Source organism: Clytia hemisphaerica, unplaced genomic scaffold (assembly GCF_902728285.1).
Source record: "Clytia hemisphaerica strain Z4C2 unplaced genomic scaffold, Clytia hemisphaerica genome assembly, whole genome shotgun sequence".
NCBI classification, from domain to species: Eukaryota; Metazoa; Cnidaria; class Hydrozoa; order Leptothecata; family Clytiidae; genus Clytia; species Clytia hemisphaerica.
In genome coordinates this window covers 1,267,741-1,291,508 of record NW_027103648.1, presented here as the reverse complement: position 1 = coordinate 1,291,508, position 23,768 = coordinate 1,267,741, and the positions used below count along the sequence as shown (strand labels likewise).

The window sequence follows — 23,768 nt, the reverse complement described above, 5'->3', positions numbered from 1 at the left end:
CGGTAAGGGTCAAAATTTTAACCTTCCTTCCTTTTTTTAAGTTTCTCTAAGGAAAGCAAAAAAAACAACTAAAAGTCAAATTCGTGTCTCTAAGGGTCAAGAATTCCCCTTTTTGGGGTCTTTTAGAGGGTACGAAAAATCTTTAACGATATTTTTCAAAATGTTGCTCTCAAAGGGTCCCTCTTTCACCGACTTTGTCCCACTAAGGGTAATTTTTTCGTTGAAAAGTTAGTCTCTCTAAGGGTCGATTTTCAGAGGTCAGGTCTTGACATACCCGACAAAGTCCAACCCCATTATTCCTTTCAAAGTGTTCTGTACATTAACCAAAGTGAAACTCTGTTGTCGTTATGTACAAATAAAAAAGACGTAAAATCTATGTAGATTAAAAATCCATACTTTGATACCTATGTACAAATAAATATTACACATACCGAATATTTTTGTATATATAAATACTATTAGCGAGTTTATGTATTCGGGATAAATTGAAGGACACGGTATAAATCAACGTTGACATGTAGCCAAAATCGCCGTCCACTTTGCTCGAAGACGATAAAAACACCAAAATACCGTCGTCTGCTTAGGTGAGCGAAGGCAATATATAATCGTACATCAACTATCGACTTTATTTTGCGTCGACTTCACTTACAGTTGCCCTCGATATACTCCAATACATAAACTCGCTATTATTCTGATGATAGTTTTGATCCCAAGAATAGTTATGGGTTGATTTTCAAACATGAGTGGATCCGAATTTTCAAAATTTTTCATCAAAACATTTCCTAGATAATCAACTCATACTAACTTATTCCACCGCGGTCTGGTGGCCTATATCCGCCTATATCCGCCGCCTACAAAGACGAGAATTAAACGAAGGAAAACAGGCATTTGTTTCATTTTTAAATATGTTATAGATTGCTAATTCTGAGAAGAAATCCCAGCTTCTCTAAGCTTGAAAAATGTTACAATAAAAAACTACAGCAAAAATAGCGTTAGAATTTCGCGTTAAAACGAGACGAATTGAATTGTATTTTGCACTCACCCTAACATGAAGATATTCTAACCACTAACACTAGATAGAGCTACTCTGTCTTTCTCATCTTTCTTTAATTCGAAGAAAAGCTTTAGCCCTTAAAGATCGAATTAGAGAGGAAACTGTATTCCTTTAATTTGATGTGGATTCATATTATTTGCACATTTTGCCATTTATCGACTTTCCTCCATCTCATTAATTCTTTCAGTCAAGAATGAGTAGTTGCGGGTGACGAATAAGAAAGCAAATTGATATCATAACTTCCGTCAACCTGGCAAGAAAAGAGGGTAAAATAAAAGAAAATCGAGTCACTTTCTTAGTGGATGAAACACAAGGTCACCAAAAAGGAAATAAAATTAGGAGGCGGGATAAATTTGAAAACGGAGTTAAGCCCAGGGCGGAGTTACCAGTGGCGGAGGGGCTTACAGTGTCCCAAACTATACTATACTAAACCGCTGTGATTGCTGTAAACTTTGCGCATATTATACTTTCCTGCGTTTACTATCAACCTAACAGACGAAAGTATCATCTATTGAAGGAATAAGTCGAATCCTCTTCCATTGTCATAAAAGTTATATTCAATTATGCAACCAGTCCAACCAAAAAAAAAGCGTAGTAAAGTTGACGCTGTCTTATTCGATTTTCAGGGGGAATCTGATTTTCATCGAAAAAGGGAGCGTAGCGAATAGTAGAGTTTTTTGTCGACAGGGAATTTCAATATTATCGAATAATAGAGTGCATCGAATAGTAGAACGTCGAATTAGAGAGCGCCAACTGTAAAATAGTTTGCGTATTTACCTCAAACGGCTTGACAACATTTTCTTCGCTCATCCAGTCACATTGGTTCAGAACCTCCCTTGCTGATTTCAAACCACTCTCCAATCTTTTAAGCTTTGTTGAATACTGAAATTCAAATGTTAAACAACTATAATGTATGCAAAAACGCACATGGGCTTTACAATAAACTCTTGGTAAGCTTAAATTTAATTTTGTGAACGTTCAAGGAAAATTAAAACAAAATCAGTTGTGTCTCTACTAATTCGGATTTGAACGGAGAATCTAATTGTTCGAAAGTATTTTCAGTGGGCGAGGACAGGGAATCACCTCAATAATTCAAGAAATATTCGAATTAAGGGCAGTCTACTAGTTTGAGACATTACCTCGTTGACTGTTTTCTTTTCTTCCTTGTCCACATGATCTTCATCATCTTTCTATAATAAAAATGTTGTATTTTTTCGATGAGTTGGGCGTGGTTGGACTAGTAACTCAGCCGGTCTAAAGATTCTGGCTTTGACTCAGGCCTGAATATTTCCAAACTGGGATGACTTGATAGCAATGAGGACTGCATCTTTATAACATGAAATTTAGTAGGAAGCGCTTGTCGAGTGTGTAGAACACCTGAACTCCTAATCGGAAAGCCTAATGCAAATTGACCATCGTAGGGATTTCACTTCTCACATAGCTAATAATTTTCCAAAATGACATTATCTGGGCCCTGTAAGCGCCGAATTAAATGGTGAACCGGAATTCAGGCGTTAAATCAAAATCAATTAAAAAAAATGAATCTCTTACGGTTTCACTGTCTGATTTGACTATTTTGTAGAATTTGATATCGTCCAACCGAAATGTTTGCCATCGAGGTGATGGCTGGTGTAATATAAATCGTAATGACGTGAAAAGATGATTGGACGTTTCTGAGTGCTATGAAGAGAGAAAATTTGATTAAAAAAATTTAGGGCAGATTACTTTTGTGTTCTCAGAAGTAATAAAAACTTCAAGAAAATTGTAAGCCGAACATAGAGCGGTTCATAGAGGCCCATGTGCTCACACGGTGGCCTGCGAACTTGTATAGCATCTATATATTAATAGTCGTAGTCTGTATGTCTTTTTTCTGTTTTCTGTTTTCTGTCTGTGTGTCACTTTCGATTTCGCAAGCAATGTTTTGTTCTCAATAAGTTTCTTTTGATTGACAGATCAAATAAAGCCTGGTTTAGACTTTATTCAGCCTTTGTTTTGAAATTTAATAGTCTGGCAGAAATAAAGGTTGACCTTGAAAAAAATTCCGCGGAAACTTTCTTGGTATCGTTGGAAGCGGAATTTTACAAGTTCTAACATACTCAGAGCCTCACGTTGAGGCCCTTGGGGGAAAAAAATTGGTGAAATAAAACAATAAAGACCCATTTTCGATATAAAGTGCCTTGAAAAGTGCTATCCTTGCAATGGTAGGTACCTTTTAAAAGACTCTTAAAGAATTTTTTTTTTGGGGGGGGATTTCCCAACAACATTTCTGTAGACCACAAGCAATTAAACAGTGTCATCCATGATATGAAATGGGTCAAGTGCAAGGCGAAAGCCCATGGGGATAGCGCTGACTTTCAAAGGCTTTGATAGGTTTTTAGTGTAGCTGATGACCAGTGCACTGCTCAAAAACGTATCTATTTTGGGGCAAAGAAGTACACTTCAGACTTGATTTTACCAAAAGTTTTCCCCAAGAGCCTCATCAAGAGGCTCTGAGTATGATCATCTACATAAAATCCTGCTTCCAACGGTACCAAGAAAGTTTAGTCAAACTTTGAAGATATCTTTTTATTCATTTGATCGTTTTTCAAGCCAGCTTCAACATCCAAAGGACTTTTAGTGCGTTCAGCTACATCTTAACCGGCGTGCGACGCTGGGTACCGGCTAGTTATTATTATTAAAACACACTCGATGTCGAAAACGCAGAATACGTGGAACTTTTAGCCCAGTAATCTAGAACTTTCGGCAGTCTTTCGATTGTTTTCACGGGACCACGGTCAGCTGGCTTGGGAATGTAGGAACTGAACGGAACATTGGAAAGAGCAGGAAATCGAACCGGGGATTGTTACGCTGGCGCCTTAGACAAATTCGGTAATCGTTTCATCAATCTTTGATTGGATATTTTGGCTGGGGTTTGGAAATCACTGGTGCTTTGCTCAATAGCTACACAAACATCGACTTCTCTCTATCGATTGACAATTGACAGTCAACAAGAAAAAACACACATACACGCTTCTAAATGGTCTTTTTTCCCAATCATCATTGATATTCTTAACTTTTTGGGGAAAAGCATCCAAAATATTCTTAGCGTATTGGCCTTTTTTGAAAGCTTTTGGCATTGCTAGGGGATAATTGGCGATAGATAGTATTCTTAGCATATTCTTTATTTTTTGGCCAATTTCATCATGAATATTCTTATAAAGAAAAAAGCGTGTTAAGTATGACGAAGAACATACTTTTTTTACGAGCGATACTCGATGGTGACTTTGTGCTTCAGCGGCTGAGTGTGGAATGTTCATAAGATTTTGATTTTGAACCAGCGTTATGAAATCTCCTATAAAAAGAAAATGGATAAAATAAAATTCATGATACAAGTTCAAAAAGTTTCTTAACTAAGGGGTAGAACATCCTCTCTTTTTATTCAGATTCACATTAAGTTTTGAAAGATTCGAGAGACATAAGCCTAGATCAAGAAAAGCCACTGTTGTAAGGATAATTTCAAGCATTGACGCAAAAGGGACTTATCTTTATGGAATTGCTGCGTGCTCAAGAACAAAAATAGGAATCTAGAATATTACATCGGCCCACCTATAAGCGACATCCAGACTATCAAAAAGCTATAAGTTGCCCTCGGGCTGGTCATTCGAGTATTCATGTAAACCACTGAGGAGTCTTCATAATCGTCATGAGTTACATTTGGACTAATATATTTATTGTTTCAAAAAATGTTCGAGAAAGTTACCTGATTTTGTCCCCCCTTTAACAGTGAATTTGTAAACATAGTGATTTTTGAATGACATCTCCGAGAGCTATAAAAAGAAAATATGCAACGAAAGAAATCAAGATTGAATCCAGATGTTCTCAACCTTTCGAGCAACATCCTCCTACTGTTGACTCTTGCTCATTCGAATGAGAAAGGTTCGAATAAGGGAGAGTCTACTGTATTTTTCCATCTTTTACAAAAACATCCGTTAGGATCATTAAAGATATCTTGCGCATGTTACATTAAATGGGCGACGATACCCATTTTTTTACCTACTTTAATTAGTTATCAGACTGGTTCAACAGTGTCACGGGGAATGACGTTGAAATACTTTAATAATTGACGTCAAATATAAGATATGAACTGACGTCAAATAAAAATACAAAGTACGAAGTAAATATTTTTCCAAAAAGACATTCATTCAAAACGCAGTTAAAAGAGAAGAAGTCAGTTCAAGATTTCACAGTAGGAGAATCGGTTATCCAAGTCAAGAAACTATACTTACAACGAAATAAAATAGAATAATGGACAGTCAACAACCCAGTACTGTTCAATTAAGCGTCGGCTCGCCAGGAAGTTTAGCAAAAGCAGTTCTAGTAAACAGTGCTGCAGTTCTAGTTAACAGTACTATCGCAATCGATCTTCAAAAAGCAGCTGCGCAAAAAGCCGTTCAAGAGGACAGTGATGGTGATTGTAATGCAGCTACCACAAGTCAGCATTCAACATTGTGTGATGCTTACGAGCTCAAATATTCAAAAGTGCTTAAAGATTATGAAAACACACAGGAGGTATGAATTTACTATAAAGTTTTTGTTGTTCTTGGCTTTGTTACCGTAACTTGTCAGAGATATCAAACCATTTTAGATACAGTCAAAGTTAAAGACCCGGGGGGGGGGTACTAGGGTTAGTGAATGAGGGGTATGTGCGGACGGGACCTCCGAAAACCGACCCTTAGAGAGACCAAATTTTAGTGAAAAAGTGACCCTTAGAAAGACTTTTTCGAAAAATTTTCTCTGATTTTCAAAAATTTCCTACCCTTAGTGAGACTTTTTTGTAATTTCTTCTCTCAAAATCAAAATTTTTTTCTAAAAATCGTGATTTTCCCACCCTTAGAGAGACTACTTTGAAATTTCCTGATTTTTGTAACCCTTAGAGAGACTTTGAAAGGTGAAAAACCTGACCCTTACCGTCCGCACATACCCAGCACCTATTTTTGCCTAAGTACTCCCCCCGGGGTTTAAGAGTACATGATTTCCATGTGTCCCTTGATTGAGAGTGTGCATAATCAAATACTGTTTTTATACAGCGTATAAATAAATGATTTGTAGACTTAAAGGTTTTATTTTTACATAAGTGTTCCCGTTTCATATCAGATACATAATTTCGTATCAGGAAAGTGTCTGCCTATTGTTATGTTATGCTGATATAAGCGAAGAAACGTTTTTCTTTTCCTCTATTAAACCAATCTTACTCCTCTACCGTGCCAATCCAATGTGTAAAAGTTTGTGAATTAAAATTGATGAGTAAGCAAACGGTATCACTCTCATTTTAAAAAACAAAACCTTTAATACTTCAATTTCAAAAACCTATTCAATCATTTCGAAAATTGAATATCTATTGATTGAGCAAAATTTCCGATGAGAAACGAACGAAGCTAACGAAGCTAACGAAGTATGAAACGGTACAAAAATCTCTTAGATAACCAGCTTTGGTTTATTCTTTAAGTGGTGCCAAAAAAATATTTTACACCAGACAAAGCAGAATAAGCAAAAGATTTTGTGGGCTCGTACGACACCGAAAGGGGAGAAAGTCGTTCTTTCTTTTGTTTGAAAATGATGTGTAAGCAAATGGTACGGAGATACGTCCAGGCACGACACAACGGGTACGGCAGGTACGGCGGATGCATAAAATCACTATAAAATCGCTTAAAATTTTTTTCATTAGCCGTACCAGATGTAAAAAGCTTCCATTGTACCTGACGTTAATTGATGACCTTTAACAACGTAAATTTTCTGAAAATCGTTTTAGCAACTGCAATACTACAAAGGTGAAGCAAAGTCACAAACTTTATTAGCAAAGACAGTAAAAGATGAATTAGCAGAAGCGATAGCTGAAAAAGACAAAGCTAAACAAGAGAGAATTGAAGTTTTAAAACAATATGACTCATTCCTTGAAGAACATGAACGGAAATTAAAGGTAAGATTTTATCACAGTTGATACTCTCTAACTCGACGTTCTACTATTCGATGCGCTCCATATGTATGTGTGTTTTTCTGCGACGGAGACGGCAAGGTTCTAATTTGTCTACATTCTTTACTGACTAAAATGACGACGGTAAATCAGCACTTTTACCGTCCTTAATTTTGCGGGTCAACACTGCGGGTTATTCCAAATCACTTCAGTCACTTACCGTCCTCAAAAGTGCAAATACATAAAATCGCTATTATTGAAAGTCATTGTCAACAAGAAAACTCTCATACTAATTAATACGCTCCATTAGTCGATAAAAATCCAATTCCCCTTGAAAATCGAATTAGAGAGCATCGATAGTATATCGTGTAAAAAGAAGGCATACAAAAGCGTAATAAGAAATGGACACGTCGTTCATTCATGATATTTATGACGTGATGTTTTATACGGAGAAACCCAGAATAGCCCGGGCGCTTACTACTAATTTTATTGTTCAAATTCAAAATTGGTGACAAACACCCCTTCTTTTTCGGGTGTTTCCGTATAAAAGATTACGCAATGAATATCATAAATTAAAATATATATTGGAAATTTATCGTGGCTTGGATCACGAGATTTACGTTTGGCTTTACGTAAATCTTGTTATCCAAGTCACGATAAATTTCCAATATGAATATCACTGGGACGATATAGTCAAACTTATTTAGATCATAAATTGTAGTTCGTGTATGAGATTTCAGTTCAGTTTATTGTTTACAGATAGGTGTCCGGGCCAACGTTCGTTCGTACGTTTCAACGAAGTAAAATAGTTAGCCTCGTATAAGAGCAGCACAAGTAGTGATAGTCTCGACTGCTCAGGTACATATTTGAGAAAAAGTAAAACCCAAGATCTCCTACCAACCTGACGAAGAAAAAGAAATTCTGAACTTCAACACAGTCATAGAATGTTACAAAATTAAAGAGTAAAGCAAAAACTTAGTTTATTTGATTGGTTGATTTTTGGTCTCTTATTAGGTTTTTGTACAAGAGAAAGATAAAGAAGTTGAAGATCTACAAGAGAAAACTAAAAACCAAGAAGAAACTATCAAATTACAAGTAAGTTATAATACTCAGAAGTGTCAGCGTGACAGTCTATACTTTGGTTGATGGTCATTGATAAACCTTGATTGCTACACAGGCGATTGAGGGTTCGCTTCCCACTCACAGCGGTTCAATTGGCAAGTGAACGAACCTTCGCCCAGGTCAACCAATGCGCATATGGTCTTAAAAACGTCAAAAAAGTGTAAATTTCCGAAATTCAGTCTCTCACAGGGTCGATTTTCGAGCTTTTGTAAGGACAGACACACCCACCCCTCACCAGGACACTCATAATTGAAATCGTCTGTATTTGTAAGTAAATGGGTCTCAAAACCTTCTACAACTCATCTAAAATAGAAAGTTGAAATCTCGTATTAGCTATTTATATTTATACACGGGGTTAGTTACATTTAGCATCGTCAAAGTACTTAATCATAGATCAACTATTTTACACTTGATATCCAACTTTTTCAGAAGCAACAGATTACAGAACAAGATTCGAACATTGCAGAAGCACAAAAGAAAATTGGTGTCTTTGAAAGAAAGATTGGTTATAAAGAAAAAACCATGGTAAGTTTGTGAGCCTCCCTTAAAGTATTTGAGATTAAAAAAAAATTAAATTAAAACCTATTCTAAGTTAAGCGAAAGTGGATAATTATACAATTCGTGATCTTTATTCCATGGTAACCATTAACTCGATCAATAACTCAACCAATAACTCGACCAATAATTCAACCAATAACTTACTGAATGTCTGTTGTTAGTAAACCAAGATCCATTCTAAAACCTGGTGATGCTCTTAAATTCTGTATTTGCTCTCCCTGGTCTAGTGAACATAGAAATATGATCAGACTCTCTCGATCGCGTCACATGAACATGAAGCTCAAACAACATTTAATCATTTTACATTTTTTCATTTTATAGAAAACATTGCAAAATGAGACTGTTTTCCAAAACAACCAAATCGCCAAATTGAAAGAAACCATCGAAAAGTTGCAACAAGAACAAGTATGTTTATAACCAAAATTTAAAAAATACCTATCATATAGAACAAAAATATCCCAGGGATACTAAAGCTGGTCCAGGCGTCTGAATAGTATTACTCTGCAAATTGACGGAGATTTGCGTAAAAAATTAACCCTTGCGTAAAAAATAACCCTGGCGAAAAATAACCAAAAATATTTTACACAGTTATCTAATTTTTTGCAAATTTTGCTGAATAAGGCAATCTAAATCAATTTTTGCGATCCTACCTGAGCATATTCCAGTACCGTTTTCGCATCTGTACCCCTCCCAAAAGAACAACCAAATCAAAACCATCCACTTTCTTTTTGTAGAAATCACTTCATAACAACATCACATCTTTACAACAAAAACAAAAATCTAAGAAATGGTATCAACCACTCATGTTCTGGAAAAAATTTACAAGCTGTGGTGGAGCAAGACAACGCCCATGTCAAACGAACAACGAGACTGAGTTTCCAGATATTGAAATTAATGTTGAATTTGTTGATGTTGCAGGTGAAACAAGCATCACCACAATTTAAATTAAAACAATTTATTTTTTTCGTTTTGTATATCATTTTATAGCTTGGTTTTAACAAGTGTTCACTTATTTTTTGCTAAATTTTTCCGAGCCTTATATTAATATTTTTTTGCTTAATTTTTCTGAGCGTTTTTTAATTTTATGCTTGATTTTTGCAAGCGTTTATATCAATTTTTTGCTTGATTTTTGCAAGCCATTTAAAATTTATCACTCGATTTTTCCGAGTCCAATAATATTTTTCTCTTAATTTTTCTAAGAGTCTTTACTTGATTTCGCTTGATTTTTCCAAGCCATATAATTTTATTGCTCGATTTTTCCGAGTCTTATGTAAATTGTTTTTATATTTTTGCTTGATTTTTCCAAGCATTTATACATAATTTTTCATCTTTCTTCTAAATAATATTTTATAAAATTCAAACAACCCCTTGTCATTCTTCGTTTTTCCGAAATGAATTTTAAAAGCCCGGATCACGCTAAATCATAGAGGCAGAGGGGCATGAACCCCCTAGGTATATTTCGTCCATTGATGTTAAAACCCAAAGGGCTAGAGTAGAATCTAACCTTTCCCAGGCAAGAAAAAGTGAAGTTACTTATTTCCCATCCAGAAGGCGCCTGGAACGTGCCGCAATCATGACGACGGATTGTATCTAGCGGTTCTTTTGTTTTTGAGGACTACATTTTTTGGAATCTAGCGATAGAATTCACTTTCAATTCGGCGTTGTGTAAAAACAACGCGCGGGCGTTCTGGATGGGAAATGAGTGGCTTCATTTCCCATCCAGGAGTCTCGAGCCTAGCCCTTACAGGCCCTTCGGGAGTCAATGAATTCATCCCCTCCTATATACCCATCCCCTTTCTGTAATGAAATTTTATCCCCCTTTTTCTTAAAGAAAATTCGTTCTGAAGGAAACTCACTCTATGCACCACCAAAGTGATCAAAGAGACTATGTTAAACAGTCACAAGCCAAAAATTTCACACTATAACAATTATAACTAGTGTTTTTATCAAGACTCTTTCGTGTTTTGATGGTACATATATTTTTACTTTAAAATAGACTGTGACCATTTGTTTATGATTAAATTGACCAAAATTTTCAAACTGCACTTCTTATTTGACTATGACTATTCTGTGCTCTCAAAAGTTTTTGAAAGAATAATACATGATCAAATTTCAGATTTCTACGAGGACATGTACAGCGAAAAACAATGTGGATATAGGGCAGGTTTAGGTACGCAAGCACCGCTACTGATGCTAACTGAAATCTGGAAAAAAGCCATTGATGATAGACAGAAATTCGGAGCATTACTTTCTAAAGCATTTGATTGCATTTCTCACGATCTTTTACTGCAAAGATGGAAGCCTATGGCTTCAGCACGAATGCTCTTAAATTGATTGGAAATTACCTTACGAATAGAAAACAAAGGACTAGAATAGGAGACAGCTATAGTACTTGGCATAACATTTCAGTAGGGGTTCCACAAGGATCCATCCTTGGGCCATTACTTTTCAACATATACCTAAGAGATCTTTTCTATTTTCTAAATGATACGGTTCTAAATTATGCTGATGATACAATACCTTTTTCAGCAGCAGACTCATGGGACGAAGTTGAGGAAGAACTAAATACATCTGCCTTCATTATATTTGAATGGTTATCACATAATCAAATGAAAGAAAATGCCGAGAAAACCGAATTCATTGCTAACAACATCGATAACGAATTAAGTATATCAATTCAAGATCAGCGGGTTTCAAATAGCAACACATCTAAGATATTAGGAATGACTTTTGACAACCATCTCACATTCGAAAATTACATCGAACAACGCTGCAAAAAGGCAAGTCAAAAAATTAGTGCTCTAGCGAGAATAGTCCCTCATATGAATCAAGCTAAACGACAAAAACTAATGAATGCATTTTTCAAAAGTCAGTTTAACTATTGTCCGTTAGTTTAGATGTTTCATAGCCGCCGCCTAGAAAATAAGATAAACCATCTGCATGAACGATGCTTAAGAATAGTCTTCCCTGAAGAAAATTTGACTTTTGAAGAACTTCTAGAGAAAGACAATTCAGTAACCTTCCACCATCGTAATATTCAGCTTCTGGCAACAGAGCTATTCAAATGCAAATCAAACATTTCAAAGCTAAATGATGGAATATTTGTTCATATAATGAAAAGTCTACGAACACACGACATCAAATGTTTTTTAAACCTAGAAACATCAGAACAGTGTTCCATGGTGAGGAGTCTCTATCTTATCAGGGCCCAAAAATATGGGAATTAGTTCCCCAAGAATTTCGACATCCTAATGACCTTAAGGAATTAAAGAAACCAACGTTATGTCCGTGTAGAATATGTAAAGTGTACATTGACGGTGTCAGCTTCATTTAAGAACTAAATAAGTTGTAAATAGGTTGACTTGTATTTGCCTGGTAGCTATTTATTTTTATGTCAACGATAAATTACAATTACAAACAAACAAACAAACCCCCTCTACATTCCCATCCCTCCAGTTTTATAGGGAATACTTGGTATCCCCCCTAAAAAGCAAACCAAAAAATATGGCAGCCCGCTATTAAAAAGGGTGTTACAAACTATGTAAATGACCCAAAAACATCAGAATATACCGACCTCGACGGGTAGATAAGCAACCGTACAGTGGTAGAGCATCCGTCTAAGGTTCGCAAGGTTGTGGGCGTACCAAAGATTCTCAAAATGGTAATTGATGCCTCTCAGCAATTAAGAGAAGCATCAAGGGTAAGTGGAGAAATCCAGGGAGGAGTGGCGCCCTTCCCTACCTTCGAGTAGATAGCTATTGAAAGAGGAGCCTTCGGGTCGCCTCTGACTTACCGCAGACTTATTAAGAATATACCTATCATACATCATCTAATAAAGAGATTGTCTTTTCCTAGTGTTACAGTAAAAACATTGCTTTGGTTGGGAGTTATGAACTTCTTTTACTGGTGACCATAGTAGTATCGAAAATAGCAAACATACCTTGACACCTGTCGGAGTGGAAAACACAGCTTCAATGACAGCACATCCACTCAACTTTTCACCTTCCATATACATTAATTTCAACGGATGTATAATGCACGGGATTTCTTCCATTCTGCCTTTGTCTTCCATCTTTTTTATATTTGAGTTTGTTTTTTTATAGTGTATATGCTATAAAACGAAACTAAAATAGACCTTATCGGAGTTTTTGATTTTTCTAAAAAAGCGATGCTCCTCGAGGGAATTATATTGTAATACACTCGAAACAATCCCACAATGCATCGCTTTTTTAGAAAAATCAAAAACTCCGATAAGGTCTATTGTAAAGTAATACGTAGACTGGAGTCGTTTATAATGCGTGTAATACAGTAGTATAGGCGTTATATGATAATACGATTATTGTTACGGGATTTAGTTTGTATAAATAAAAGCTAAAATTTGTTCCCTCCATTACTTTTTCCTTTATTTCTACTATGTCTGAATTAGTCGTCTAGCTTGCTAGATTTAAGTAATACGATACTATTATGCGAATGATGGAAGTCTCCAGGAAATAATTCTCCAGTTTGTTTTGTCTTCCTTTATAAATGCAACCAAGATGATTTTAGGTCATTTTAAAGTCATAGGAACAAAACTAATTATTTTACACAAAACAAAAACATTGCTATTGTCTACCTTTGGCCGAAGCCCCGGGTTTAGCAGCCTCTACCGGTATTCGTTTGTTATGTTTTCTTTCTTTAAAACTTTTGCTGAAAGAAAAAGAAAGGCCAAGGTTTTCTAAAAATGAATTCTGCCTTTTCTAGTAAAGGTATGATTGTGATTTTTTGGCTAGCAGTTGTAGTTATAATGGTGGAAACAATGAGCCAGAAAATTATGGTATCGCAAATGTTCTCCCCACTTTTTTTTTAACCGGAACTTAAAATTTTGAAAAATATGACAAATTGCGATTTGAATTTTTTTCAACTCTAAGGCAGAAGACTACTGAGTCACCATTGATAGAGGAAAATCCTTTATTTTGACATTTTTGGAAAGCAGGATAGTTGGGCTTTCCAGATTGGGCTTATTTTTTTAATCGGTTTAGTAGATCAAAAGTTATGACGGAAAGCGTAAAACTGTCATTTTTCCCAAAACGACAAGGCGTGCACGGGGTGAAGTTCCCAGAGAGAAGGCGTGGTAAAGGTTAAAGGTTTTATTTTTACATAAGTGTTCCCGTTTCATATCAGATACATAATTTCGTATCTGGAAAGTGTCTGCCTATTGTTATGTTATGCTGATATAAGCGAAGAAACGTTTTTCTTTTCCTCTATTAAACCAATCTTACTCCTCTACCGTGCCAATCCAATGTGTAAAAGTTTGTGAATTAAAATTGATGAGTAAGCAAACGGTATCACTCTCATTTAAAAACAAAACCTTTAATACTTCAATTTCAAAAACCTATTCAACCATTTCGAAAATTGAATATCTATTGATTGAGAAAATTTCCGATAGCCGGATACTTTGAGAAACGAACGAAGCTAACGAAGTATGAAACGGTACAAAAATCTCTTAGATAATCAGCTTTGGTTTATTCTTGAAGTGGTGCCTAAAAAATATTTTACACCAGACAAAGCAGAATAAACAAAAGAATCTGGGGGCTTGTACGACACCGAAAGGGGAGAAAGTCGTTCTTTCTTTTGTTTGAAAATGATGTGTAAGCAAATGGTAGGGAGATACGTCCAGGCACGACACAACGGGTATGGCAGGTACGGCGGATGCATAAAATCGCTATAAAATCGCCTAATTTTTTTCATTAGCCGTACCAGATGTAAAAAGCTTCCATTGTACCTGACGTTAATTGATGACCTTTAACAACGTAAATTTTCTGAAAATCGTTTTAGCAACTGCAATACTACAAAGGTGAAGCAAAGTCACAAACTTTATTAGCAAAGACAGTAAAAGAAGAATTAGCCGAAGCAATAGCTGAAAAAGACAAAGCTAAACAAGAGAGAATTGAAGTTTTAAAACAATATGACTCATTCCTTGAAGAACATGAACGGAAATTGAAGGTAAGGTTTTATTACAGTTGATACTCTCTAACTCGACGTTCTACTATTCGATGCGCTCCATTATTTGATATTACCGAGTTTATGTATATGTGTTTTTCTGCGACAGAGACGGCAAGGTTCTAATTTGTCTACGTCCTTACTTACTGAGGACGCCCTTTTACCGTCCTCGATTCTGCGGGTCAAAACTGCGGGCTTTTCCAAATCGCTCCAGTCACTTTACCGTCCTCGAAAATGCAAATACATAAACTCGCTATTATTGAGAGTCACCGTCAACAAGAAACTCTTATAAACGAAGCTCATCTTCGATTCGATACGCTCATATACTCGATTGAAATTTAATATCTCTGGGTCGATATAGTCAAACTTATTTAGATCATAAATTGTAGTTCATGCATGAGATTTCAGTTCAGTTTATTGTTTACAGATAGGTGCAGGCCAACGTTCGTTCGCACATTTCAACGAAGTAAAATAGTTAGCCTCGTATAAGAGCAGCACAAGTAGTGATAGTTCGACTGCTCAGGTACATATTGGAGAAAAAGTAAAACCCGAGATCTCCTACCAACCTGACGAAGAAAAAGAAATTCTGAACTTCAACGCAATCATAGAATGTTACAAAATTAAAGAGTAAAGCAAAAACTTAGTTTATTTGATTGATTGACTTTTGGTCTCTTATTAGGTTTTTGTACAAGAGAAAGATAAAGAAGTTGAAGATCTACAAGAGAAAACTAAAAACCAAGAAGAAACTATCAAATTGCAAGTAAGTTATAACACTCAGAAGTGTCAGTGTGACAAGGGGGGGCTGACAATCTATACTTTGTTTAGTGGTCATTGATTAACCTTGATTACTACACAGGCGACTAAGGTTCGATTTCCACTCGCAGCGGTTCAATTGGCAATTGAACAAACCTTCGCCCAGGTCAACCAATGCGTACAAGGTCATAAAAACGTCGAAAAGGGGCAAATTTCCGAAATTCAGTCTCTCACAGGGTCGATTTTCGAGCTTTGGTAAGGACAGACACATCCACCCCTCACCAGGACACTCATAATTGAAATCGTCTGTATTTGTAAGTAAATGGGTCTCAAAACCTCCTGCAACTCATCTAAAATAGAAAGTTGACATCTCGTATTAGCTATTTATACACGGGGTTGGTTCATTGACCTTTATATACCCTGGACCAAACTTCTCAATCTCAGCCAAGCAAAATCTTTGATCGGAGTTTTTTGAAAATTGGTACCCTAATGGCGGCACTACTCGATAGCGGTGTAAATGCATCGAGAGCGCTAGGTCTACTTTTCCTCAAATCCTTTTGATGATGTAGCGGCGTTAGACGTTAATTTTTAGCATTGCAATGGCTTCTCCTTGGGTACCAATTCTAAAAAAACTCCAATCAAAGATGGCAGATATTGCTTTGTCCAGGGTTATATAAAGGTCAGTGGGTTGGTTACATTTGGTATCGTCAAAGTACTTAATCATAGATCAACTCTTTTACACTTAACTTCCCGCTTTTTTAGAAAAAACAGATTACAGAACAAGATTCGAACATTGCAGAAGCACAAAAGAAAATTGGTGTCTTTGAAAGAAAGATTGGTTACAAAGAAAAAACCATGGTAAGTTTGTGAGCTTTTCTTCGATGTTACAGGGCCTACGACACCCCGGTGCCATGGCACCTACACTTTTCGCAAAGTAAAGATTTTTGGTTGTGCCTCCTTAGACTCTATATTCATTTCCCCCCTCCCACTTTCAATTTCATGGCGTGGGCCCTATGTTATAAGTTTGCGATTAATAATAATTTAAAGGATGCGTAACGGAATTACTATCTTTTAAAGTTACAAGCTCGATTCCCTTGTTATCATTAGCTCAACCAAAAATTAAAGGTTTTAGTTTTACAGAAGTGTTCCCGTTTCATATCAGGACAGTGTCGTTCTATTGTTTATATTATGCTGATATAAACAAAAAAATGTTTTTCTTTTCCTCTTTCCGACCAATCTTGGTCCACATCCGTGTCAATTTAATGTGAAAAAGCTTGTGAAAGACTTGCTTAAACTTAGTGATCCTTTAATTATGTTCGGTCTCACTGGTCTAGCGAAAACAGAAAATAATGATCAGACTCTCTCGATCGCGTCACATGAAGATGAAGCTCAAACATTTTACTTTTTTTCATTTCACAGAAAACATTGCAAAATGAGACCGTCTTCCAAAACAACCAAATAGCCAAATTGAAAGAAACCATCGAAAAGTTGCAACAAGAACAAGTATGTCTATAACCAAAATTTAAAAAATACCTATCATATAGAACAAAAATATCCCAGGGATACTAAAGCTGGTCCAGGCGTCTGAATAGTATTACTCTGCAAATTGACAGAGATTTGCGTAAAAAATTAACCTTTGCGTAAAAAATAACCCTGGCGAAAAATAATCAAAAATATTTTACACAGTTATCCAATTTTTTGCAAATTTTGCTGAATAATGCAATCTAAATCAATGTTTGCGATCCTACCTGAGCATATTCCAGTACCGTTTTCGCATCTGTATCCCTCCCAAAAGAACAACCAAATCAAAATCATCCACTTTCTTTTTGTAGAAATCACTTCATAACAACATCACATCTTTACAACAAAAACAAAAATCTAAGAAATGGTATCACCCTCTTATGTTCTGGAAAAAAATTACAAGCTGTGGTGGAGCAAGACAACGCCCATGTCAGACTGAGTTTCCAGATATTGAAATTAATGTCGAATTTGTTGATGTGGCTGGCGAAACAAGCATCACCACAATTTAAATTAAAACAATTTATTTTTTTCGTTTTGTATATCATTTATGGCTTGGTTTTAACAAGTGTTCACTTATTTATTGCTCAATCTTTTATGAGCCTTTATTTATATTTTTGCTTCATTTTTGCAAGCGTTTATATCAATTTTTTGCTTGATTTTTGCAAGCCATTTAAAATTTATCACTCGATTTTTCCGAGTCCAATAATATTTTTCTCTCAATTTTTCTAAGAGTCTTTACTTGATTTCGCTTGATTTTTCCAAGCCATATAATTTTATTGCTCGATTTTTCCGAGTCTTATGTAAATAGTTTTTATATTTTTGCTTGATTTTTCCAAGCATTTATACATAATTTTTTATCTTTCTTCTAAATAATATTTATAAAATTCAAACAACCCTTGTCATTTTTCGTTTTTAACTTTTGTGTTTTGGTTGGACATTTGTTTCTGATTAAATTGACAAAAATTTCGAAACTCCCCTTCTTTTTTGACCCCCCTCTACATTACCACCCCCCCTCAGTTTTATAGGAAAAACTTGATATCTCCCCCCCTAAAAAGCCAACCAAAAAATATGGCAGCCCGATATTAAAAAGGGTGCTACAAACTATGTAAATGACCCTCGGTTTATTCTAATAATAAACCGACCTCGACGGGTCGATAAGCGACCGTAGAGCATCCGGCTACGGTTCGCAAGGTTGTGGGTTCAAAAAATTAGTGTAACAGTAAAAATACTGTTTTGGTTGGGAGTTATGAACTTCTCTTACTGGTGACCATAGTAGTATCGAAAATAGCAAACATACCTTGACACCTGTCGGAGTGGAAAACACAACTTCAATGACAGCACATCCACTCAACTTTTCACCTTCCATATACATTAATTTCAACGGATGTATAATGCACGGGATTTCTTCCATTCTGCCTTTGTCTTCCATCTTTTGTATATTTGAATTTGTTTTTTTAATGTATATGCTATAAAACGAAACTGAAATAGACCTTATCAGAGTTTTTGATTTTTCTAAAAAAGCGATGCATTGTGGGATTGTTTCGAGTGTATTACAATAGAAATCTCTTAGGAATTCCTCGAGGGAATTATATTGTAATACACTCGAAACAATCCCACAATGCATCGCTTTTTTAGAAAAATCAAAAACTCCGATAAGGTCTATTGTAAAGTAATACGTAGACTGGAGTCGTTTATAATGCGTGTAATACAGTAGTATAGGCGTTATATGATAATACGATTATTGTTACGGGATTTAGTTTGTATAAATAAAAGCTAAAATTTGTTCCCTCCATTACTTTTTCCTTTATTTCTACTATGTCTGAATTAGTCGTCTAGCTTGCTAGACTTAAGTAATACAATACTATTATGCGAATGATGGAAGTCTCCAGGAAATAATTCTCCAGTTTGTTTTGTCTTCCTTTATAAATGCAACCAAGATGATTTTAGGTCATTTTAAAGTCATAGCAACAAAACTAATTATTTTACACAAAACAAAAACATTGCTATTGTGTCTGAAAGGGTTTAATAATCAAAGGCTTTGAAAAGATCAAGGTCTTTACCGAGATAGCCAGTGATCATTAAATAACTTTTTGCTGATATAGCAGTTTTTCGGTTATCCTGTGACTAAATATAAAAGTTTATAATCGACAAAAAAATAATTTTTTAGTAAGAAGATGAAAAAATTATTTATAGGAAAATAATTTTTTCTAATAAAAATGGTCGGTCATGGAGATGGCATACCTAGATTATTGCATCATGTATTCACACCTTTGTTAAACAAGAAAGGGCCAAACTAAAGCATACGATTTTGTTTGATTCAATATTCATATCCTCTGTGTCTATTCAATATTGATCTAGTCATAATCCTTAAAATTGCATCAAAATTTGGGTCAATCGGATGATATTAAAAATTCAACAATATCTAATTCAAGCATATCTCTTGGAGGCTTTTCATTGAATTGCACCATGACTGATATGCAAAAAGAAAGTCAGTTGCAATAGATATAGTTAGTTTTTGAAAACTAATGCAGGTTTGATTACTGAAGAGTGATTCTTGAGGATAAAAAGCAAAGTAAAAGAAGGATTTTACACAAACAATATATATCATTGATTAAATCAGAACAGTTTGAAAAGCTAACTAACTTTTTGGAAAACTGACATTACATCAGTAATTATAGCCTAACTTGGAGCAATTTAAATTGGTTTAAAAAAAGGCAACAGCAGAAGCAGCTTTGATTCGTCAGAGGTTTAAGTAATTGCAGAACAACCTAGTGCTTTGAAAAAATAATGAGAAGCCGCACGGTATGGTTCATATGCACCATAATATGTCACACTATTGCTCTTGGCTTGTTTATTACTGCGATCCTTGGTGACTCTTGGGCGGTCATTACAATGAAGAACGGAGCGCACATTCTGAATAATGAAAAAGTGGTCACTCTGAATGGTGAAGCTATTGGACATTATGGTTTATGGACCTACTGCACTAACAATACATCAATCTGCAGACGGCAAGATACTTTTTACGGAGATAAAAATGGAGATTGGTTTAAAGCCTGTCAGATATCAGCTACCACTGCTTGTATTTTTGCATTGACTGCTTTCCTGGCATCACTGGTGAATCCATGCTGTCCAGATTGTGCTGGTGTCATTGCAACCTTGAATATGTTCCTTGGTTGGATTTGCATTACTGCAGCTGTGGCAATTTTCACAGCACAAGAAACAACAAATCTTGAATATGGTTTAATGGAGAAACGAAGCTGGGGTTGGACCTACATTGTGGCATGGTGTAGCAGTGCAACTAGCCTGGTATCCAGTGTGATAGCCTGGTTGTCATACTCTCCTAAAAATCAGGACCATGAGGTGGATGCCTTGTTCGGTTGACAAAAATGGAGGACTGAAAAATGAAATTCAGTCTAGATATCCTGGCAAGCAATCCAATCTTACAAAATTCTTACATGGATAATTTGGACAAACAAATCATTATTCAAATCAAATAAATAGAATCAAATTATAAGTTCTTACTAAAACATTATCATATGTATGGACGTAATGATCGTATCATAATAATGTTTGTATAAGAAGATGAGAAGATAGGAATACTTAACGAATAAACATTCTGATTTTAATAGCAAGTCAAGTATTGATTGAACCCAAAACAAATCATGGAAGGAACATTATGGTAATAATAGTGCTAGCACCCTGGGCCCGGTTGTTCAAAAGTCGATTAGATTAACTCCCGATTAGCGCTAATCGCGATTAGATTTCGATTAGTTAATCCCGTCGATTAACTTCCGTTGTTCGAACGTCAGATTAACTAATCGTGGACATTTTGCCTGTGTTTTCAAAAATCTTAATCTTGACGTCACTTTTCGAATGTTTTCAAAACATTCGAAAATCTTTTTTTGTTCAAATTTCTCACTTCAATGCAGCGACTTCACTTTTTTTGTAGGAAAAAGTCTCTTAATCCTCGTTAATCCTGGGTCAGAGCAGGATTAAAATTTGGCCAATTTAATCGGGATTTAATCCAGATTTAAGACTAATTTTTTTCGAACAACCGACCGTTCTGCGTTAATCGGCGCTAATCGAGATTTAATCGAGAATTAAGCTAATCGGCCATTAATCCACTTTTGAACAACCGAGCCCTGGATATTAGAGACAGTTTATACATTCAAGAGGTTTCTTGCCATTCTTGTAAAAGTATATTTCAAAATATTTAATTACTCCAATGAAAATACAGACTATTCAGATCTGTTCAGATTTAACTCTAATTAAAGATGCTTTTTGTTAAAAGTTTCTGTTAATACTCAGTAAAATAGATTCAAATAGAATAAAACACTGCAGAAAAACTGGAGTTCATCCATTTTAACGAGGCATTTCTATCAGCGAATCACAATCTCATTAATACTTAAACTTTAGCCTTTTAGGGCCTGTGGTCTGAGAAGGGCGACGGGAGAACAACAAAAATGTGCCTGTTTGGAACGATCTTTGCAGAGTAGTTCAAAATAAAAATTGAATACAAAAGAAAACTATCAAAATGGATGAAATGCTAGGCTATGAACATAGACTACTGAATGCTAGAAATTTGGACTATAAACATAGAAAATTAGGAACTTAAAGAAAAATTGATTGAGACAAAAACAGACAAAACTAACTTAAACAAGTTAGATGCTGAATGGACCTACCTGATGATGAAAGTTAGATAGCAATGCGAGGAGAAAAATGAAAGAAAAAAAATCAGTTGGAAAATATAGCGTTTAGCGAAAATGCATCATTGATTGTTGATGGGGGGAGAGTAAGACTAGCAAGCGTCTGTCTTTCCTTGGACACAGGAACGGGGAAATAGTGCTTATAATAAAGAGTTCTTATAAAAAATAGAAATTGCCGCGGGAGAGTGGTTTGGAAAGATTCAGTGAACATATAGAAAAATAGATCCTATTGCAAGTTTAATCTGCAGCAAAATACAACGACGTGGTTTACTAGTCTAGGGGGAGAGGGAAGGGTTGTAGGGAAAAAATAAATCAGTTTTATTGATAATTGAATCATGCTTGATGGTGAGCATTGTTATCAACAATGTTTTTTTGTGAAAAAACAAAGAAATAAGGAAATTGGAATTCAAGGAATTGAAAATCTTCAAAAACGGCGATTACCGGCATATTTCCGGCATTTTCAGCCGGAAAAGAATTTTTCTCAAAAAAACACACTCGGTCATATTTTGAGCATTGCGAATGCGCATCTTTCTGCAACAAATCAGAAAAAACTAAGGATGAAAATTCGACAAAAATGTCAAAAAACCGGTTTTTCTGGCATATTTCCGGCATTTTCGGCCGGAAAATTTTTTTTTTCGAAAATCGGGCTCCGTCACATTTTAGGTATTGTCATCTTGCATCAGGGCGCAAAATTTCATAAAAAAATATAAAGTACAGCTTGAGAAATTCAAGAAATACTGTCTTTCCGGCGAAAATAGGTTGTTCCGGCGGTTTTAGAATAGTTCCGGCTTCAAAAATCAATTTTTTTGAAAATTGAAACATGCTTGATGGTGGGCATTGCTATCAATAATGTTTAATGAAAAAACAACCAATTATAAGAAAAAAGTCCAAAAAAATGACGACCACGCAAGAAAGATAAGCAAACGATTGGATCAAGTGTCAAACATTTTGACCCGGAAATCAATTATCATTCTGTCTTTAAAGTATAAAACGAGAATGATTCTGAAAAAAGTTATTTGACGATTCTCTTACAAAGAATCGCTCGCTCACTCGCTGGCTGAAAGTGAAAGTGAAAGTAGTGAAAGTGAAACTGAAACTGTCAGTCACAAAACGCAGGCGCAAACGCCTATTCCCGTTCTTCTATATCTCAGCCTTGAATAATCGCTTGTGGTAAAAAAAAGATTGAAGAAAAAAAAAACTTCAAAAAGTTCTTATTAAGTGATGCTATCATAGCTTATCTAAACCTTACACAGAGAGCGGAGGTAATATATGATAGTTACTTGTTTGATTGACCTTCATTATAATAGAAAGAGAATTAAAAAAAGAAATTTGAAGAATTGAAAAATTTGACACCCAGTGGGATCGAACTCAGAAACCCATGCTTATGAGATAGGCGCTCTAACCGCTTGAGCTAACCACGCTTGGAGACTTTGAGGGAAAGCGCGAACTTGCGAGAAGAAAATTAGTTCCCGCTTTGATGTTATTATCGAAACAAAAGGATCAGTCACGCCGACATTCCTTTCCACACGTCAGCAATCTAAGGTTGATTCTAAAAAAGAATAGCCGTTTTTTTAGACCACTACACGTTTTATATAATAAATATATCCCCCCCCTTAACCTTTGTTGATTCACTTTCAAATATATGTTTTAGATGTTTTTTGGAATCAGCATAAAATAATGGTCCTAAATTACCAATGTCCAGGGGGGGTACTAGGTTTGCCAGATGACAGGTATGTCCGAGCCGAAGTTTGAATATGGACTCCTTGCAAGACTGAATTGCAAAAATTTTGTCAATTTTTTGACGTCCTAAGGGAGCAAGATTTCTTGCTCTATGCACAACTTTTTACGAGACATTGCAAAATTAGAAAAAGGCCATGGCTCCTTATGAGAATCTGCCCAGGTTAGCAAACTGCTTTAATTTTTTTATCCAGATTTAAGATGCATATTAAAATACTACCTTTTGAGCTAAAGCAAACACCAATATCTCAAACATTAACATTGAAGCCCAGTTGCTTTTGCTATCATTTTTCACACGGTTTTGATTGCTTTGACGAAACAGCTGGGTCAGATCATTACATTATATTAATGCAATACAAACCAGCCTTGTATATCAACAAACTACAAT

General features: G+C 35.5%; 3 protein-coding genes across 4 annotated transcripts; 2 read left to right on the top strand and 1 right to left on the bottom strand.

The window, feature by feature from the left end:
- Positions 1 to 347: 347 nt before the first annotated feature.
- On the bottom strand, positions 348 to 18,412 carry LOC136803049 (nicolin-1-like). 2 transcript variants are annotated; one of them, XM_067059803.1, is made up of 8 exons: positions 18,235 to 18,412; positions 12,625 to 12,795; positions 4,794 to 4,860; positions 4,288 to 4,385; positions 2,606 to 2,734; positions 2,194 to 2,244; positions 1,832 to 1,936; positions 348 to 1,304 (listed from the first exon to the last, which is right to left on the bottom strand). In XM_067059803.1, the coding sequence occupies exons 1-8, from the start codon at positions 18,364 to 18,366 to the stop codon at positions 1,242 to 1,244; spliced, it is 816 nt and encodes a 271-aa protein (XP_066915904.1). In that variant the 5' UTR covers positions 18,367 to 18,412; the 3' UTR covers positions 348 to 1,241. The 2 variants fall into 2 exon arrangements, with proteins under 2 accessions (XP_066915904.1, XP_066915905.1); XM_067059804.1 differs by lacking the exon at positions 12,625 to 12,795.
- Positions 5,149 to 9,839, top strand: LOC136803048 (golgin subfamily A member 6-like protein 22). The gene is made up of 6 exons (XM_067059802.1): positions 5,149 to 5,602; positions 6,843 to 7,010; positions 8,019 to 8,099; positions 8,556 to 8,651; positions 9,006 to 9,089; positions 9,419 to 9,839. The coding sequence occupies exons 1-6, from the start codon at positions 5,339 to 5,341 to the stop codon at positions 9,626 to 9,628; spliced, it is 903 nt and encodes a 300-aa protein (XP_066915903.1). The 5' UTR covers positions 5,149 to 5,338; the 3' UTR covers positions 9,629 to 9,839.
- LOC136803060 (golgin subfamily A member 6-like protein 22) lies at positions 14,308 to 17,446 on the top strand. The gene is made up of 6 exons (XM_067059813.1): positions 14,308 to 14,322; positions 14,499 to 14,666; positions 15,343 to 15,423; positions 16,179 to 16,274; positions 16,836 to 16,919; positions 17,249 to 17,446. The coding sequence occupies exons 1-6, from the start codon at positions 14,308 to 14,310 to the stop codon at positions 17,444 to 17,446; spliced, it is 642 nt and encodes a 213-aa protein (XP_066915914.1).
- Positions 18,413 to 23,768: the final 5,356 nt, after the last annotated feature.

Excerpts from the sequence above, each read along its gene's own strand:
- LOC136803048 (XM_067059802.1), top strand. The coding sequence starts at position 5,339 with ATGGACAGTCAACAACCCAGTACTGTTCAATTAAGCGTCGGCTCGCCA. Across the intron at positions 5,603-6,842 it reads ATTATGAAAACACACAGGAG|CAACTGCAATACTACAAAGG; the intron begins GTATGAATTTAC and ends AAATCGTTTTAG. Across the intron at positions 9,090-9,418 it reads AAAAGTTGCAACAAGAACAA|AAATCACTTCATAACAACAT; the intron begins GTATGTTTATAA and ends TTCTTTTTGTAG.
- LOC136803060 (XM_067059813.1), top strand. Across the intron at positions 14,667-15,342 it reads AACATGAACGGAAATTGAAG|GTTTTTGTACAAGAGAAAGA; the intron begins GTAAGGTTTTAT and ends GTCTCTTATTAG. Across the intron at positions 16,275-16,835 it reads GTTACAAAGAAAAAACCATG|AAAACATTGCAAAATGAGAC; the intron begins GTAAGTTTGTGA and ends TTCATTTCACAG.
- LOC136803049 (XM_067059803.1), bottom strand. The coding sequence starts at position 18,366 with ATGGAAGACAAAGGCAGAATGGAAGAAATCCCGTGCATTATACATCCG. Across the intron at positions 12,796-18,234 it reads CCACTCCGACAGGTGTCAAG|CATATACACTATAAAAAAAC; the intron begins GTATGTTTGCTA and ends TTCGTTTTATAG. Across the intron at positions 2,245-2,605 it reads TCAAATCAGACAGTGAAACC|AAAGATGATGAAGATCATGT; the intron begins GTAAGAGATTCA and ends TTTTTATTATAG.